At 44.2% G+C, this 20,191-nt stretch overlaps 1 protein-coding gene across 5 annotated transcripts in view; it reads right to left on the bottom strand.

Annotated features, from left to right (window-relative positions):
- The window catches only part of SRGAP3 (SLIT-ROBO Rho GTPase activating protein 3), a 304,458-nt gene that overhangs the window by 34,083 nt on the left and 250,184 nt on the right, over nt 1-20,191 (bottom strand). For 2 of the 5 annotated variants that reach the window (XM_077116670.1, XM_077116671.1), the window contains exons 11-14: nt 16,001-16,028; nt 10,714-10,816; nt 5,096-5,156; nt 3,299-3,376 (exon numbers count right to left, since the gene is read on the bottom strand). In XM_077116670.1, the coding sequence (XP_076972785.1) occupies nt 3,299-3,376; nt 5,096-5,156; nt 10,714-10,816; nt 16,001-16,028 (270 nt within the window). Of the gene's footprint in view, nt 1-3,296; nt 3,377-5,095; nt 5,157-6,256; nt 6,288-10,713; nt 10,817-13,232; nt 13,320-16,000; nt 16,029-20,191 lie in introns of those variants that run through there. The other 3 variants (XM_077116674.1, XM_077116673.1, XM_077116672.1) reach the window with 3 other exon arrangements.

Raw genomic sequence — 20,191 nt, 5'->3', positions numbered from 1 at the left:
AGGGGGAGGGAAGAGAAACATGGAAAACTAATCTGGGAGACCAAGAGCAGAGTCAGGGCTTTCTCTGAGGCACAGAGGCTGTTTCCTGCCTTTTCATTACGCTTTCTCTTTCATTTTGCCAGAAGATTTCAGGCAGATCTCAAAACTTAAGCAGTAAGTTTAAGACTTATTGGCAGAAACAGTAATAATACCAGCTGCAAAAAATATTCCCTGCTGTTTCATTGCCTCACATACACAGTTGGCCCCTCTCCCTCTCCCCTTCATATGAAACCCTCACTGATTCATATCAGAAGAAAAACTAACTGGGTTTAGGAATAAGCCACGAGTGCATTTCTAAAATGTTACGATTTCTCCTAAGTTTAAGGAAAAGAGAACTGGGCTCCTTTCAACTGCCCTGTGCAAGGAATGTAAGGAGGAGAAATATTGGCTTTCCAGAGAGAAAAAATGGAGCCAAGGATGAATAAGATCCAAATCTCTTCTAACAAGTGGCAAAGGACGGGTACCCTAGATGGATTGGAGGATGGAAATTCTAAAAAAAGATAAAAGGAAGAAAGGGGAAACGCGCACAATGTACTGCTTTGGAACAGAGAGTTCAGTCATATGTTAGAGCACATGGTGGGGGGACCACGGGAGGTGTGGGCGAGAAGAGGAGTCGTGAGCCACGTACAGGTCACCTGGTTGCCAGGGCAACATGGGAGCAAGCAGCAGGTGGGCCAGGGGGAGAGACTCGGGAAAGAGAGAGAACCCAGGTGTGAGGAGAGCTGGGGGAGGCATCCCTAAGGGCCAGCCAGGTAAGGAGCCAAACCCAGGGCATCTGGTTGGTAAATATCAAGAAACAGAAAAGAAGTGAGAAAGCTGGACACTGGCCAGTTCAGAAAAGACAAGAACAGCTTTTTTCTAAAAGAGACACCCCAGAACTATTCGTTCAGAATGAGACATGCCGTGTTGTAGGCTCAGGTGGAGGCAGGAGGACGAGACTGATGAGAGAATGAGATCTGTTTTGGAATGAAGGGGAGAGGGAGAGGGGTCAACTGTGCACGTGAGGCAATGAAACAGCAGAGAATATTTTTTGCAGCTGAGAGTTTGGGTCACGTGCTCTCTGCCCAGCTGTGCTCTGCCTGAGGCCTCCCAATGCTTGTTAGGAGCAGGAAATTCTTTTAAACCGCATATCACCCCTGCGAGGCATCCAAGCAAGTGACAGGAGGTGCTGACCTTGGGAGATCACCTTCAAGAAGGAAAGAAAGCAGCACTACTCAGGTGGGGAAGGGACCTGGCTGCTGTTATCACAAGGCTACACAAAAAACATAGAGAAGGTGGGACACGCGAGGGCAGGGTGCTGGAGGCAGCGCGCAGTGACTTTACCCAGGAGATTCAAGGCAGGGTCACAAGGAATTCTGTACAAGGGGATGAGCCTGGGAAGTCGGAACCAGCCAAGATTCCTGAACATGACCCTCTTTATTTACAATGAACGCAGGAGAAAGGATTGCTAAAGGATTGGGGGGAATGAAGAAACAAAACTCTGGGTCGGGCTGTCCAGTGAGAGGAGCTCAGGGATATGATGAATGGTGCTGGCATCACGGAAGCTGATGGGGGGTGCCTCCTGCTTTCTGGCCTTTGTACATGCTGTTCCCTTGGGCTGGAATGTCTTTTCCCTGCCACTTCACCTGGCTCTTACTCTTTAAAGCATAGCTCTACTGAGCTACACTAACATGCCCGACCTCCCCATGCTACCTGATGCTTGTTCCATCACTACACAGGTCATGCTGTCTGTCTATCAAACTGGCTCCCCACTAGCAGGGATGGTGATCTGTTTATATTGCACTTCCAGGGTCTATTACCTAGTACAGTGTCTGGATCAAGGCATGCTCTGCTGAGGGAAGGAACACACAGATGAATACATATGTGAGTGCAGGAGCGTGGAGCAGAGGAATTCGGGGGCTCTCTGAATCTAAGCACCCCAGATTTTGCAGAGGGTCCCAGGACTGAAATTCCTATGGGCCTGAGCACCACATCCTGACAAGCCCCGCTCCCTGCACCTGGCTGTCAAGCCTGAGTGCCTAGGGCCACAGAGGGTCCATGCCGGGGCTGTGATGGTGACCGCCTGAAGCTTCCTGAGAATGCTTCCTCCACTCTGGAGCTAGACCTGGGGACGGAATTGGGAGGACAAGGAGGCAGAGAGTTTGCTCAGACAGCATTCCCTGACCCCCAGCCCAGCAGAAGCCTAGTGAGAGAGCACAGGGTCCACGGCTGCAGGCTCGGAGCAAGCCTGTAAGAACAAACCTCCCTCCTCCTGAGGCTGCTGGGAGGATGATGTAAAATAACGAGTAAGAAAGACCTTTGTTAACTGTGATATGATGTACGGCTGGAAAATGGTTTGGGGATTGGGGTCCTTAGGCTGTTAGACTCAGAACCACTCAGATAAGAAGGCAATAAATAAGTGGCAAGAATGGGATATTCTATAAAGATGTGACCTTTCTAAAAAGCTGGGAAACTGGAGGCAGAGGTGTTATTTGGAATGCCTATGACTGAGTCTTCTCTCCTCCCTGGGACAAGGGTAGGAACGGAATTACCAATTCTATATTTGGCTCAAAGAATCAAGAAGCGTGATGTTTGAAAATATTCCCTTGCATGAAAATGCATGGATTTCTAGCTTCGCTGTCATGGTCAGATACGTCTGAGTATAAAAAGGCAGAGATGTAGTGGCAATTGAGCTTTTCCTGACCCTGTGTGTCCTTACTTTGCATGGACACTGTCACTGCTCTCATCAAGGACTCTGAGGCCAATGGAGTTGACCCCAAAGTGGAAACTAGATAACCCCACCCTGGTATGTACGTGGTGTGCCTGGTCTCTTCCTGCCAATGCGAAGCCTGCAAAAAAGCAATGTGTGAAAAAGTAAGAACTAAGATTTTCCGAACACCATTCAATGTATCTATGTTCTTCTGACTTTTCTAAAACACAGCACCCTTAACAAACTTGCCTAAACATTCCAGAATTCTTTATAGGCCCTCCTTCCCAGCAACACTATAGATCCCACTGGAGAAAGCCACTCCTAAGCACTGGTATGCAGCTAAATGGTAAACGGCCAGCTTCTGAGAGGAGGGGAAAATGGTTTAAAAACTTGCCTGTTTCTGTGGTCTAAATATTCCCATCATTGCTGATTTCAAAATAACAAGGTAAAGTCACTGATGGTGAAGTTGGGACCAGGTGAGCAGAACAAGCTCTTGCGAGCCAGTGCACACCTGATACTCTACCCTGGTCTCCACTGGCCATGCGCCTGAGAAGCTCCGTCTGCACCTACCTCTCTCAAAGGAATTTTTGATGTCATTGACTTCGACCTGAGATCCCGGCACTCTGAAAATCCCCTGCTGCTGGAGTCCTACAAACAAAACAAAAGGTAGCACAGAAAACGCCTTGAGGCCTTGAGTTCATGTTTTCCTCTTTGTCCTCCTGGTTTGTTCTCTTTTAGGACAACAGTCTTTCCCAATGAAGGTCTCCTGGCAGAAGTCCAAGCCAATAATGGCTTTTTGCTGGCCAAACTACTCAGACACACCCTGTTCTCATTTGCCTGTGATCTCCTGTCTGGGCTTGGAGGAAAAGGCCACAGGAAGTTTATGTCAACAGTGGGCCAACAGACTAATGGCTAGCTTTAACCAACGGGAGCACAAAGAATGGGCTGGATGTACTCAGCCTACTGAGTTCACTGGTTGCATTGGCACCGAGTAGCTTGGGCTGAAATTACAGAGGCCACAGAGATTTTCAACAGGAATGGTGAATAACTCTACCTTAACTATCCCCTCCCTGACAGGCACCTTCTTCCTTCAAAAAAAGCTGGAGTCTCAGGGTGCATTATGGCCTGGGCATCAAGGGGTTTGGGAATATTAAATTACTATTTTTAAATCTCATTTCTTCTACATGGTTCTACAAGGTCATAACAAAGATGAGACCCTGATAACTGATATAACAGCACCCTAATACCGGCTATAACAGCACCCTAATACCGGCTATAACAGCACCCTAATACCTGCTATTACAACACCCTAAAGGACTGAAGGAATTAAAGGGCCACCTAATCTTAAATGGGGTTTAATGGGAGAGACAGATCTTTTCCCTTCCCTGTGACTCAGTTTTTCTGTATAAAACATACTATTCTCCATACTATGATTTAGGAAAGGGTTCACCTTTAAAAGGCAGGCTATAGTCAAAGTTGGGTTTGTACAGAGTATGTGCTCAATAAATGCTTGTTCATATCTTTAGGTTAACTGATGCTGAATATCTACCATGCATGTTTCCAACCCCATCCTCCTGGCTCCTTCCTGTCTGGCCACACTGCCTCCTTTCCTTATTGGGCTTTCCCTCCTGCCATTCTCTCCCATGGCTGGCTTCTTCTGCTCACTGATGTCTTAGCTCCAATATCACCCCCTTGGACAGGTCACTACTCGTCACTTTAGACAAGGTACCCACCCCCCCCCAACCACTCTCTATCCCCTTTACATTATTTTCACAGCATTATCACTAGCTGAAGTTATTTATCTGCTTGCCTATTACTTTTCCTTCTCATTGGAAACATAAGCTACCTAGGGCAGGCATTTTACCTTCTTGTTCACACCTTTATTTCCACTGCCTAAACAGTGCCTGGTATGCACTCAATATATGTATTTTGGGAGGAATGAATAAATGGATAGACGGAAGCATAAGCTAAGTGCTGGGGATACTATGGTTAGGAACTCCCAGACACTGTATTTACTCATGGAGTTTACTATCTAGTAGTATGAACTGATTTATTGGCCAACTATATTTTATGATAAAAATGCAGAGCTCTGGGGTTCACTGGGAACAAGGAAAGAACTTAAATAGTTCCCCAACCTTGCCCTCCCTGCCCCTCAGTTTTCCTAGTTCTTGGATCTTCTTACCAACACACTATGGCTCAAACTTCAGCACTCTGAATAGCAGCTGTTCCACAGAACATTTCCCCCTCGATGTAAAGCAGTGACAGGAAGTCTTCCGAGATTAATTAGGTCTCATTTCCTATCAAAATAGCCTAGCAACTGTTCTGTTCTAAAGGGAGCTGAAAACATTGACCCTAGATAGAGCTTACCGTATAAATTGATGTATCGGATGCAGCTTTCAACTACAAGTGGTATAGCTTGTCCTGAATCCTTAAGAAAAAACAAGTTGTGAGTTGTATTGAGCTTGGCAACCACCACAGGAAAAAGGCATTTTACACACAGATTATAAAATTCAAGGCAGAGTATTAGTACCATCATATTAGTAGGAAAACAAGCAAGGAACTGCTAATCCTAATGTCTCCACAAACAGTTAAATAGAAAGTCATCAGTCAATACGCAGGAAAAGGCATAGCCATGATATTCCTAAAGAAATGCTCTGTCTTGTTACACTGCTGGAAAGGAATCTGGACTTAGGAGGCTTGATGGGAGGATGTGGGGCAAAGAGAGGGAATTCACCACATGGTGGGACTTCTTCAGTTCTTGGCAAGGGGCTAGAGTCTGGTCTTCACGCTCCACTTTACCCCAGCTCAATGCCATTCTCCCAGGGCTCAGGGATAAAAAGGCAGGATCAAGATCTTATTCTATCATTGCAGTACCTGATTCCAGATTTAAAAAGAGCACACCACGGAGGAAGCAAGGCTTGCCCCCAGGGGTCCCTTTGAGATCTAAGAAGGGAAGCTCTCTGCTTATGGTGCTACAACCTAAACTGCCAAGTGGGTACTTGGTTTAACAGTAAACATGTTTAAAGAAGTCATTGACCATCGAGTGTCCAACCTTAATAGAAAAAAAGCTGAGAAAGATGCAATTCTAAACATATCCTCCTGGCATATGAAAGTATTTTCAATTCTGTCTTCCTAGACTAGCCTTCCACCACAAAGGGGCAGGCAAGGGGCAATTTTCTTTTGGATTCCATGACTGGTTGACCTCTGTTATTCTGGGCCTCTAAGAGAAGATAAGATACATTTTTAACCTTTTCTTAAAAAGGGACCAAATTGTATTACTAGCCTCATCAGAAGGTGAGGAAACAGTGAGGCGTATGGAATATGCTTATGAAATGGAACAGAGAAAACCATGAATTTGTGCATTTGCTTGGCCCCTCCACATCCCACCTTTGAATTCTTCTCTATAATCAGGAAGAGGACAAGAATAGGGACACACTGGCAACAGGTGAAGTGGGCTCTCTTGGAAGTCAGTACTAAAGACAGGTTCCACCCAGTTGAATGGGATTAATGGACCTTTCTAGTAAATACCTGGTTCCTGGTTCGAGCATTTCTTCTTCCTCTGATAACAAAAAATAAACAGGCAGCAGAGCAGGAGAAAAAGAAAAGATTATGCAGGAATAAGATCAGTTAGAGTAAGCAGATCCTTCAGAGTCCGTGAACGCCAAAATGCAATGGCAGCCAGCAAAGGTTGTGGGGGAGTACGCTGAATAGCCTGCCCGTGGGAAGGGCCAACTCCAGCCTCAGTGCCTCCAGGGGGAATCTGCCTCCAGCCAGCCTTCCAACATAGCTGCCTCAGCCTCCCTCCTAAGACATCAGTTGACCCATGAGCCTTTCTGTTCTCGTCAAGTGCAGGAACTCTGTGCATGGAATCCATTCTTCATCCCATGTCTTGCTTCTCAACACGAGGGCTATTTATTCACCAATGAGCAAGAGCTTACCTTAAAACTCCTTCAGGTAACCCAGCCGCCACAACAAGGAAGAAAACACACCTTTCTGTGTCTACAGTAATGCTGTCCCTGGAATTCAGCTCAAGAGACCTTGCTCTACATGAAAAGCTCAGATTTACCAGGTGCCCTCTGGATGGGTTCCGACAGGAGTATTCCTGATTCCAAATTCCAAAGTGCTTCACATATTCCCCTCCCAAGCACCTCAGCAGCTTCTCCTGGATGTCCACTTGTCTTTGCTCTGCTTCCGACTCGGTCGCCCCCTCCACTGGCACTGACAGCGTGTCTGGAAACTCAAAAGCTAAGGCAGGCCTGGGGTGAGGGTGTCTGCAGAGGGCTATGACCCCTTCAAGATCTTGGGGGTTAGAACTGGGGCTTTGAATTTTACTAAAGTTGCTGAAGACGCCCATTTTCTAGATGGAGAGCAGTGTCTGCTCTCCTTCCCACCCCCGCCCTACGGGTGCCGAGGGCCAGGCTCTTGGGGAGGGGGTGGTGGTGCTAGGTCTCCTCCAGGCTCCCTGAAGAGTCCGAGGCCATGTGCCTGCGGGCGAGTGCCATCTGGCCCGCTCCTGGCATCTCAATGACTGCCATTATCTGTTAAAGGACGTGTTGGCTAAATCCACCTGAATCCTGGAATTTGATCAAGCAAACAGCCTGGTCAAATGGGGCTCTGTGAGCAATAGCCTAACAGCTAAAGATAATACGACTACTAACTAATACTAAGTGTCAGGTAAAGCTCTGGAAATGCGACGAATATTAACTCATTTAATCCTCCTAACAAATTTACGAAATAGGTCATTTGCATTCTCATGATACAGAAACAAGGTGAGGGTTCTCCCCCTCCCCCAGAGCTAGACCTCCAGGGCTTAAAAATGTGTTTGTATAATAAAAAATGAGTTTCCCTCTGTCCAAGAGGAAAAAAAAAAGTAAGGATTTTGAAAGAGGTCATTCAGGGTAGAGTCCTAGAAGTTTATAGAGATATAATCCAACAAAATCTATCCATTATCACTAATTGTGGGGCTTCCCTGGCCCTCTCAGCTATCAGAATCATTGTGCCCACTGACAACTTTTTATTGGAAAACTTTTCAAACCTGGGGATTCTTAGTTCATACGGAATGATCTTCCAGATGGCAGGTGCATCATAATAGATAATTAAATTCCATTCACAACTGTTGAAGGATTGAAAATATCCTTTGCCTCTTCATTCTCTGAACATTGATAATCCTTGAGAGTGAGAACCAGCCTGCAACTGTCTCCCCACAGCCTGGCTTACAGCAGGAGTTCAGGACAAGTTTGTTCAGCAGCACGGAGGGTAGGTGCTGTTAAATACAGTGTGGCTATAAAGGAATGCAATAGTGTTTAACAAGTATACCTTTTTGTTGTTGTTCAGTCAAATGAGTATTATCCTTCTAACTAGTCCCCTTGGGAGACTTTACAGTTATTCCAACAATGCGACCTGACCAGAATGCTCTGGGGACCCCTCTTTGGGGATTCTTGAAAAGCCAGTTGACCAGCCCCACTGTCACTGCTGTCTAGTCCTCTCGCCACTTGGTACCTCCAATGGTTCTGCAAAGCTGAGCTTTGAATAATCTTTACGCTTACAAAACACTAAGGCATCCATTTTAATACGAAGCTTCCATACCGCTGATAAAAACAACCTTTCTAAGCAATTGGATAAAAGCTATAACTTTTACAGTGTGACTGTGTGGTTGTAAAAACCTTGGGTTTGATGTACCTTTTATCCAGGGTATGGACAGATGGTAAAAATATATGTATATGGATAATAAATAAATAAATAAGGGAGTGCAAAGGGTAAAATAAATTGGACAGATGGAAATTCTACGGTCAATGAGAGGGAGGGCTAAGGGGGATGGTATGGATGAGTTTTTTCTTTTTTCTTCTTACTTCTTTTTCTGGAGTGATGTAAATGTTTGAAAAAATGATCATGGTGATGAATACATAACTATGTGTGACATTGTGAGCCACTGATCGTACACCATGTATGAAACGTATGTGTGTGAAGACTTCTCAATAAAAATATTTAAAAACAAACAAACAAAAAAACCTTTCTAAGGACTCTGAAAAAGACTCAGAAAAACAGCCATGGCTGTATATTTAGAATAGGAATTGGGCTTCCCAAGGTGATGACCTGAGAGGGGAAAATACTCATATGTGTGTCAGGAGGAACAAAATCAGATTACTTTATAGTCTCACATTAGATGTAGAACTTTTCTGTGAAAAGAATATTGAATTAAACAGAAATCCTAATTTGCAAATATTGTTCAATAAGAGTCAGATTCTTCCAGTATCCTGCGTGCCCATTTCCCGAGAACTGAGCAAACTGGGGAAAGTGTCCCTGTCTTGAGTCTTTGTCCAGTCTGTTCCTCACTCCCAGCAGTCTCCTGTCCTTCTCCCCTCCTTACTCCTAGCCTGCCTTCAATCTTCACAAGAAGCCTAGTCCTTTACCGCCCAAGAGCTCTTCTGGCTCCGAACTCTCAGAGAGCTTGTTTCCATGTGGATAACTCACCAAGTGCTTGTCCTGAATCACCTCACGCTTTTCAGTTTTTACTTTTCAAACCTCGCAAGCGACACTGTAAGTTCCTTGAGGGCAGGGGAAGCAACTAAAATGACTCCTTAGTCCCCTCTGATGTAAGGAGAGTGGCTCTTTCAGGGGCAAGGGTAAATGAGTAGAAAGTCTTTGAGGAGAGAAGAGGGAGGGTGAAGAGAGAGAGCACTCTTTTAACACAACTCTTCGCTCCTGCGACCTGCTGGATGGCAAACTCTGGGTCATCCAAACATTACCTTTTTCCTCATGTACCAACAGGACATCCTCCATGCTTCCACCCTCTAAGGGATCCTAAAACAGCACCACACAATCCCAACTTGTGTTTTACTGTCCCTCGTCTGCTTCCCCCACCCCCACCTCCCCACTTTTCCTTCCTCAGAACTAAGCCCACAAGCAGAGACAGCCCTGGGACTGGAGCTGGTCCTAACCGCCCTCTCCCACTCCTGACGCAGACCCTCCTACCCGGCCCCTCCTTCTCCTGCACCCTGGGTGGGGACAGAGATCAGAAAGCTGGAGTGAGAGCAGGTCCACTCGTCCAAAATCACCAGCAGGGTCCAAGAGCCTTAACTTTTCTCCTGACAGAGTCCAGTCTTGTCTTCTGCAGAAAGTAGCTTCATTGCATAATGATGGGCTGTCAGATAACTAGCGGACGTTTTCCCTTTCTCCCCACCTAAGGGATGTTAAGAGGCCTCTTCCATTCCTCATGTTCCATCCTCACTTACTTGCCATCTCCAACTTTATCACCGTCTTAATCTACATATGGAATGGCTTTATTCTGTATACTTTGCTTCAAGGAAGAAAGAAAAGAGAACTCAAATAGGTGAGACTTCTTAATTTTTAGCTTAAGGTGTGAAGGGTCAATGTGGGATTCTAAAAGGACTACCTCAACTCTTCTCCCTTCTCCCAAACCACCTAACAAGAAGCAAAACTAGGTGGGAGGATTTTTGCTCATAAAAATTTTGTGTGTCCTTTGTTGGTCTAGTCTTAACTGAAAAAAAAAATCACTTGAATAAAAACACACTATTATCTGCAGTGATTTTCTTTGTGCTGCTTTCAATCTCCTCTTGGGAAAGGTGGGCATGCAGTGAGGTATAAGGGTTTTCTCTAACAGTTACCTCATGTGTTAAAATTGCATTTCCTGAAATGTGGCTAATCTAGGGTAGTTACACTGGCATTTTGACCCCACTTGGGCTTTGTGGGATTTTCATTATGATCTGATCCCTCCCCAAGGGCTGGGAACCATAGGGAGGCACTTTGGTAGCAACTAGACAGAGGCAAAAGCAGCTCTGATGAGAAGTCCTCAGGGAAGCTTAGAGCAGGCTGCAGCCAGAAGCTAGGTCTCAGCAGGGCTGGGCTGAGAGGGTAGATTGTCAATTCCAGATCAGGGAAGGGCTGTCGGCAGGGGAGAGGAGGGTGGTGAACGGCTGCCATTACATTGGGCACATTCGCGGACTCTAGGGCTTCCCAGCAAGTACCTTAATGAATGCTTCCATACTGCCGTTAAAGAGTTTATGGCTATACACTGAGAGAGGCCTAGGTCTCCTCATTTTCTGTGGTTTAGGGGGAAGACAGGGGGGCCTAGGGGAAAATGGAACAAAAGAAATCAAGAAAACAACCAACATAAACATACAACTGAGGAAGACGTTCTTAAAACCCATAACTGGAGGTCAACACAAAAATGCAAATGGAAGCCCCGAACCCCCAGCACATTGGTTTCCAATGCTCCATCTGAAGGCCTTTGGATGTTTAAGGGGATCTTAATTTACCCACAGTGTTGAGCTTAAGCATTGTCATTTAACATGAATGCATTCTAAATGACGGGGGAAATAGCAAGTGTCTGAGAAACCACTGAAACTCCAATCAGAGGCTGTCATCCTGCAAAGCTGACCAGATGGAGGGGGAATCAGGGGAGAGATGTCATTGGTAGCCTGAGAAAGCAAGAGACTTTCAAAGATGATTGGAAGGGTTAATTTTTATTATTGTGGGTTAAATTAAGCACTGAGCCTCAATTCCCAACGTACCAAGGCACTGATCTTCCTAATACCTCTTGGCATTTTAAATGCACTTGACTAATCTTTATTTCATTGATCTGAGAGCCAGGCAATTATTCTTCTCATTTTAGAGATGAAGAAACTGATGCCAAGAGGGAGGCTTCAGCTTCTTTGGGGTCCCTGGGTGACCCAGGATGATGAGAATCATCCTGTTCTTTAGTCAAGTGCACTTCTCTTTAAAGTGCTTTCAAATCCATTGTCACATTTAATGTCAGTTCAACCCTGTAGGTATGGGACTCTTAGAGGCCCTGTTATACAGAGGCAGAAACTGAGGCCCAGAAAGAGGAACTGGCAGAGCTGGGACCTAAACCCAGTCCTATTTGGCTCCAAGTCCAGGGTTTTCCCCACAGGGCCACTGTCATGGAGTCTGCAGACACTTTTTCATTCCCAGACAAAGACTCATCCATCCTGTTAACCCTGGCCAGCAGAGGACTCATGGTCAGGTTGAAAGTGTCTTGCTTTACTTTAGGATCTCCATTCCCTGGGCCACAGGGAACGAAGACCACACCACAATTCACCAGGGACAGTGAAACAACCACAAACACTGGACTGGTTTCCAGAGCTGCTCACCATGCATATACCTGTGTTGGCTTATTTGCTCATCTTTCACCACCTAAGCTGGCCTGACTCAATGCTGCCAGCCTTCTGCAGCAAAGAGCTTTTTGAGATCAGGAGGAGGATTCCTAACCAAGAGAGGCAGTTCATTTCCCAATGGCTGGGTTCAAATCCTGGGGAGCCACACATGGGGAACCAGCCTGGCATAGTCAAGGGTCACTCTTGACAAGCAAAGACTTGGTCCCCCACCAGGATGACTTGATTACCTGATTTCTGTGAATAGGCAAGAAATCTATGGACTCTATAGCCAATCGAGATGAATGGGTTTCACCCCAGCCTCTGCTTACTGGGTTTGTTGGACCTGTCTCCTTTGGTAGCCCAGGCCATCTAGGTAACACTAACAAACTTCTTCTAGGAGTTTGAATATTGAGCAAATGCTGCTAGCTCCAGGACATGCATGGACAAAGGCACAGCTGAATCCAAAAGGCATGCCACCCAAACAATGGAACCAAAATAACAGCACAGAACAAGGGGCTCAGTGTCAATAGACAGAGAACTTAAAAAAAAGGAAAAAAAAATTTGAAAAGAAAACACAGGCAAAATTATTTTGAGCCCATCTTGGATCTATGTCAATTTGGTTAGCTAAGTCCATGTCATTTCTTTTTTCATAAGTTACCTATTTTTTGAGGATGTAGGTATGTGGGGATAGTATTTCTTATAACTGATCTGCTTTTGAACTTCCAAATGGAAAAGCCAAAAGAAAATGCCAAAAATGACATAAGGCCATAGGTTCTAAATCCTGGTAAGAACTTGAGAATAGCAAACTTCCACACCTGATTTCCATAGGGTTTCTGTTTTTTAATGTTCTCAGTTCATTTCTTTGTCTTAAATTGAAGGATACCCTCACAACAACCCTGTAAGGTAGGCAAGATTTATTAAGTCCATTTCAGACATGAGGCAAATGAGCCCACAAGAGATTAAGAAACTTGCCCACGGTAAAGAAAATCATATGTGATTGAGGCTAGGTGTAAAACTCGGGCTCGTCCTACTCAAGGCTCCCTGGGCAGTGCGAAATTGAGGAAGTGACTTTATCACAGAAGATCCAGCAGTAGCATTAAATAATCTATTAATCCCTATGGCCAGCAAGAGTGAAGACTCTTAATGTAGATATAGGGCAACCAATATGAAAAAGAATGTTTACAAGTGGATAAAAAGGAAAATAGGATAATTTTTTCCCCATTTCTCCTGCCCAAACCAGAAAGCAAAGGAGCATTCCAATCAAACTGGGCCTCCTTTCTTTGTCTGGTGTTCTGTGCGCTGACTGGAGTCTCTGACAAGGAAACGTAGCTATTCCAACTTTGCACAACATCAAATCTGTACCGACTTACTGCAGTGCTGGATGGGACACAAAGTGGGGAACAGGGGGGCAGATCAGCCAAGGAAAGTGGGGCAGCCTAAGCCTTCCATCTCTTCTGCTGCTCAGATGCAGAGCGAAAAGGAAAGAAAGAGAGAGAAAGGCAGGGAAACAAGAACAGAAAAAGCCATAGAGAGGAAGAAAGAGAAACCAGAGACCAATGTCCCCTTTCTGCCTTTCAGCCCAGATTAAAATGAACATAGGTTGGCAACACAGGAGTGGGCCCCCAAATTATTCTGTGACCAAAAGGATGGGAATTAAAATTTTCCTGAGACAACCCAATGGACATGGATGTCAACATCCAAAATGGTGGCAATGTTGCACTACACTGGTGGTCAGGCTCTCTGTGTGGGCATGAAATATCTAGTGATTTCACCTCAAATCCAGACCATGGGGGTAAATCGACCTGGGTTAAGGAAATGGGTCTTTAGTTTGAATGATGATAATCAAGCCTGATATTTGCACCTTGCTTTGCCACTTACAATATACTTTTCAAGTGCATTATCTCATCTGACCAGCCTAAATTACAGAATTATTTAGGCTGTTCGAAGAGAAAACCTTAAAGGTGAGAAATATATCATATGTTGTCAGTTGTGCGAAAACTGGTCTACCTATTCAAGGTCATTAGCAACTTGAGGAGACCTGTTCACGTGGTCACCCAAAATGACACTGAGCATGTGTGGGAAATTGTAGAAGATACTGAGAGCCACAGTACAGAAACTGAGCCTTCAAGGGTAATTTTAAAACCACTTCCAAGTTGGTGATGAGTTCCATAAGAAGCTAAAAATTATTGCAGAAGTAAGGGAAGGCTTTCTGTTTACTAACAGAAAGTTTCTTTTGACCTTGGCCAGGGCTGGGTTTGCAGTTTACTGCAGGGTTCGACCCAGGGCCTTCAAAGGGTAATTTTAAAACCACTTCCAAGTTGGTGATGAGTTCCGTAAGAAGCTAAAAATTATTGCAGAAGTAAGGGAAGGCTTTCTGTTTACTAACAGAAAGTTTCTTTTGACCTTGGCCAGGGCTGGGTTTGCAGTTTACTGCAGGGTTAAGTGTAGGTCTGGGAATCCTAGCTTGGACTTCCCAAGCCCCAGGCCAAAGAGGATGTGGAAAGCAACACCTCAGAGGTCTTTAGCTGAAAACACAAAGCAAACAATAATACCCCTCGGCTTTCCCTTGAGGTAAGACCCTGACGGTTGGCCAAGAGTTTGTGCACAGATCTCCTCTCCTATGATATGCTGGAACAACTTTTTCCCCCGTGAGTTTTAGGAATTAGGAGGAAGTGAGGAATGGCTCAATCAGTCCCCCATCTGCTTCACTATTTGCAAACTTTGGTATAAAATGTGGCTTCTGTTGTTTTGGGACTATGACAACACCCTCTTGCTGGGGGGAAAGAAAAGTAAGAGGATTGTTTCTAAAAGGTTCTTAGAAAGCGACCTTGCACAGCTGCTGACCCATGTGCTAGAAGGTTCTTGGCCTAGTGTCATGAATCATTCTGATGTTCCCAAACTGTCGGGCCCCAGAGGAACAGCTGCACAGGCCAAACTTCTGGACAGCCCTTGGTCTTTCCCATCCCAGACCCAGCAGATTGAAAACCCCAGGGTTTTTCCAAGCCTCTTCCCAGGCAACTCCCTTCCAGATGAGTGGGAGAGAGCTGAGGGCTCATCCTCCTTCTTGCCAAGTAGAGCAGCTTTCCAGGATTCTGGGCCATTGGGAAGAATTTGTGGGAAAAGGACATCATTGGGTCATGGGGTCCAGAAAATGAGGTGAAAAGTAGCTCTCAACTACCATATGTTGGAAGAGTGCAGGCCTCTGAGCCCTGGGTGGAAGTCAAGCTGGGTAGTGAAGGAGCTGTGGTGTAAGCATCCTTGGCAAAGGTTGGGAACTCAGAAATGGATGGGCTCTAAGAGACAACCTGGGCAGCACGTGACAGGGCTGCTTATGGATCTAAACTCTCTAAAAGTAGAGCAAGGACCAAGTTTGCTGGAAGTCAGCTCCTCAGCTCTCAGCTGCTGAGTGGAAGGTATTCACTGGCTCTGGTCTGCTCAGGGAAAAGCACAGAGGGTAATATTCAGCAAGCTGGAGATCAAGCAGAAATTGCCCATTTGTTACTTTCCTTGCAAGGGATTCCCCCATCAGCCCATCCAAATGTCCATGAGGTCCCAAGCCAGGGTATGGGCAGTAGGGGTGCTTATGCCCGCTTATGTATATGTGCACATGCATATGCCCAGATGTGTGCAAAATGAGCCATATCCAAAGCCTTGGTAAATACCAAGTGGGGACCAGAAGCCAGGCTGGGCCGTTTGCTCAGCAGCCACATAACAGATGGGAGAGAGGTCAACAGCCACCCCACAGCCTCTGGCCTCTACTAATTGCCCTTAGCCTCTCTGGGATATTGCTGCCTCACATGATAGATAGCCCAAAGAGGAAAAGAAGCCTACTGCCCCACAGAAGATGGGAAAGCTCCCCTCTCCTATGGTTGGCCCTGGAAGGAGGTCAGCTTCTCCAGTCTAATGCTAGAAAAAGCAAAGCAGCCCAAACAGCAAGTCTACCTTCTGTCTCAGCACATCCCCACCATCCCCTAGGGACATTCACAAAGGGCTGTCCTACTGTAAGAACAGCCTTACCTCTCGAGCTCTCAGCACTGTCTGTCTCCCCATTTTCCCTCCTTTATTCCTCTTCCCCACCTCATCCCACCCTCCAACTCAGGCCACCAGGTGAAGGGAAAGAAAATGCTGCAGCTCTTACCTGGTCGTGCCACACTCGGCTCTTTCCCCTAGAAAGAAAAGGGTACACTGATTTTTAGTTGGATTTTTAAATCAGGGAACATACATCTTTTTCTGAACACAAAAGAAGTGGTCTTAATTGCTTGTGAAATGTGGAACCCAAGTATGCTAAGGTATAGTCTTTTAAGAAGAAGTGCAGCTTATTAATTCTCCAATGCCTCCCACCTGCAGGGCTGTGTCCACGTAAATGTTTTCAGTGATTTTCAAACTATGGTCTGCAGATCACTTGCATCAGAATCACATGGGGCTCTTGTTAAAAATGCATATAGGTGAGAGGGTGTGGTCAAGATGGTGGCTTAGCAACGTGTGTGTTTTAGTTGATCCTCCAGAACAACTACTAAATAACCAGAAACAGTACAGAACAGCTCCTGGAGCCACGTCAGTGACCAGACACACAGCATACCCCAGTCTGAACCAGCTGGAATGGCTGCAAGCCACCCCCAGAACCCTGAGTTCCCCAGCCATGGTGGCCAGCGCCCCTCCCCTGCAGGCTGCTTCCCAGAGGGAAAGGAAAGAGACTTTAACAGCAGCAGGGGCTGAGTCCAACCAAACACCAATTGTGGCATTAATTAACAAATTCTGACTACTAAAAATAGGCCCTCAGCTCAGGTGAACCTGGTCAAAGTGGAGGTCGCTCATTGGGCTAACAGAAAAAGAAAAAAAAGGAAAGAAACAGAGATTTTTGTGGCTGCATTTCTACAAAGGCTTGACAGCCTCTGGATTCAGTGGCAGGACTTTTCAGGCTGCAACTGCCCAAGGCATAGGCAGTAACAAGCTCTTTTCAGGCAGGGCTTGTCTTGAGACTGTGCCTTCCCCAGGGGAGGGGTGAAGCCCAACTCAGGTGGAATCCCTCCCTCAAGGAATTCAGACCCCAGGGCTTGGTAATTTGAAGCCATCAAAACCAGCCTACAACCTCTCCTCTGTCTCCACCACACCCAAAGCAGAGAGAGTCTTCCAAAGTTACAAGTGTCACATCATCTTATGTTGGTGGGACCCACAGCCAGACAACTGCCACACACTGGGTAGGATAAGAAAAACAGAGCCCAGAGACTTCACAGGAAAGTCTTTTAAACTGCTGGATCTCACTCTCAGGGAAAACTGACGCAGGTGACTCCTTTGCCCTAATAGGAGGTCAGTTTAGTCTGGCAAAACCTGCTGGAGTCTATAATACCTATGTAGACCCTCCTAAGGGTGTGGGGGGGAAAGGCACCACACAATCAGGGCAAGAAACAAGAAAACAAGAACGGAGAAATTCTCCTCTGTTAAACAAAACCTAAGCTAGAGGTCCAGAAAAAGCTGAACTGAATGTCAAAAAACAGATAGACAACAAATTCATCCAGCAAGAAAACCCTAGGTAAGAGAAGGGAAAACAATCTCCAGAATAAACTAATTAAGGTAATTAAATGTCTAGACACCAGCAAAAAATAACAAATCACACCAGGAAAATTGAAGATATGACCCAGTCAAAGGAACAAACCAACAGTTCAAATAAGATACAAGAGCTGAAACAATTCAGAATATACAAATTTTGACAGAAAACCTCATCAAAAACCAAATATGAGGAAGGCAAGGAATGAACAAAAAGAAGAAATGGAAAGGCTGAAAAAACAAATCACAGAACTCACGGGAATGAAAGGCACAATACAAGAGATGAAAAAAAATGGAAACCTACAATGGTAGATTTCTAGAGACAGAGGATAGGATTAGTGAACTGGAGGACAGAACATCTGAAATCCAACAAGAAACAGAAACTATAGGGAAAAAAATGGAAAAATATGAGCAAGAACTCAGAGAATTGAGTGATAATATGAAGCACACAAATATACGTGTGGTGGGTGTCCCAGAAGGAGAAGAGAAGGGAAAAGGAGGAGAAAAACTAATGGAGGAAATTATCACTGAAAATTTCCCAACTCTTATGAAAGACCTAAACTTACAGATCCAAGAAGTGCAGCGTACCCTAAAGAGAATAGATACAAATAGACGTACTCCAAGACACTTACTAATCAGAATGTCAGAGGTCAAAGAGAAAGAGAGGATCTTGAAAGCAGCAAGAGAAAAGCAACCCATCACATACAAGGGAAACCCAATAAGACTATGCATAGATTTTTCAGCAGAAACCATGGAGGTGAGAAGACAGTGGGATGATATGTTTAAATTACTAAAAGAGAAAAACTGCCAACCAAGAATTCTATATCCAGCAAAATAGTCCTTCAAAACTGAGGGAGAAATTAAAACATTTTCAGACAAAAAATCACTGAGAGAATTTGTGACCAAGAAACCAGCTCTGCAAGAAATACTAAAGGGAGCACTGGAGATAGATATGAAAACACAAAAGAAAGAGGTGTGGAGAAGAGTGTAGAAAGAAGGAAAATTAGATATGACATATAAATTCCAAAAGGCAAAATGGCAGAAGAAAGTACTACCCATACAGTAATAACACTAAATGTTAACGGATTGAACTCCCCAATCAAAAAACATAGACTAGTAGAATGGATTAAAAAACAGGATCCTTCTATATGCTGTCTATAGGAAACACATCTTAGACCCAAAGATAAACATAGGTTGAAAGTGAAAGGTTGGGAAAAGATATGTCATGCAAATAGAAACCACAAAAGAGCAGGGATAGCTATAAATATCCAACAAATTAGACTTCAAATGTAAAACAGTTAAAAGAGACAAAGAAGGATACTATGTACTAATAAATGGAACAATTCAACAAGAAGATATAACAATCATAAATATTTATGCACCAAGCCAGAATGCTCCAAAATACCTGAGGCAAACACTGAAAATAGAAATAGACACATCCACCATAATAGCTGGAGACTTCAATTCCCCACTCTCATCAATGGACAGAACATCTAGACAGAGGATCAATAAAGGAACAGAGAATTTGAATATTACAATAAATGAGCTAGACTTAACAGATATTTATAGGACATTACACCCCACAACAGCAGGATACACCTTTTTCTCAATGGCATGGATCATTCTCAAAGATAGACCATATGCTGGGTCACAAAGCAAGTCTCAATAAATTTAAAAAGACTGAAATCATACAAAACACTTTCTCAGATTATAAAGGAATGAAGTTGGAAATCTATAATATGCAGAATGCCAGAAAATTCACAAATATGTGGAGGCTCAACAGCACACTCTTAAACAACCAGTGGGTCAAAGAAGAAATTACAAGAGAAATCAGTAAATATCTTGAGGCAAATGAAAATGAAAACACAACATATCAAAACTTATGGGACGCAGTAAAGGCAGTGCTAAGAGGGAAATTTATTGCCTTAAATGCCTATATTAAAAAAGAAGAAAGGGCAAAAATTCAGGAATTAACTGTCCACTTGGAAGAACTGGAGAAAGAACAGCAAACTAACCCCAAAGCAAGCAAAAGGAAAGAAATAACAAAGATTAGAGTAGAAATAAATGAAATTGAGAACATGAAAACAATTGAGAAAATCAATAAAACCAGAAGCTGGTTCTATGCGAAAATCAATAAGATTGATGGGCCCTACGCAAGATTAACTAAAAGAAGAAGAGAGAGGATGTAAATAAATAAGATCAGAAATGGAAGAGGAGACATAACCACTGACCCCACAGAAATAAAGGAGGTAATAACAGGATACTATGAACAACTTTATGCTAATAATACAATAATGTAGATGAAATGGACAACTTCCTAGAAAGGCATGAACAACCAACTTTGACTCAAGAAGAAATAGACGACCATAACAAAGCAATCACAAGTAAAGAAATCAAATCAGTCATTAAAAAGCTTCCCAAAAAGAAAAATCCAGGACCACATGGATTCACATGTGAATTCTACCAAACATTCCAGAAAGAATTAGTACCAACCCTGCTCAAACTCTTCAAAAAAATTGAAGAGGAGGGAAAGCTACCTAATTCATTCTATGAAGCCAACATCACCCTCATATCAAAGCCAGACAAATATATAAAAAAAAAAGAAAACTACAGACCAATCTCTCTAATGAATACAGATGCAAAAATCCTCAACAAAATTCTAGAAAATCGAATCCAGCAACACATTAAAAGAATTATACATCATGACCAAGTAGGATTCATCCCAGGTATGCAAGGATGGTTCAACATAAGAAAATCAATTAATGTAATACACCATATCAACAAA

The sequence above is a fragment of the Tamandua tetradactyla genome, chromosome 9 (assembly GCF_023851605.1).
Source record: "Tamandua tetradactyla isolate mTamTet1 chromosome 9, mTamTet1.pri, whole genome shotgun sequence".
Classification (NCBI taxonomy): Eukaryota; Metazoa; Chordata; class Mammalia; order Pilosa; family Myrmecophagidae; genus Tamandua; species Tamandua tetradactyla.
The sequence above is the reverse complement of the archived record's forward strand: the minus strand, read 5'-3'. Positions and strand labels throughout refer to the sequence as shown.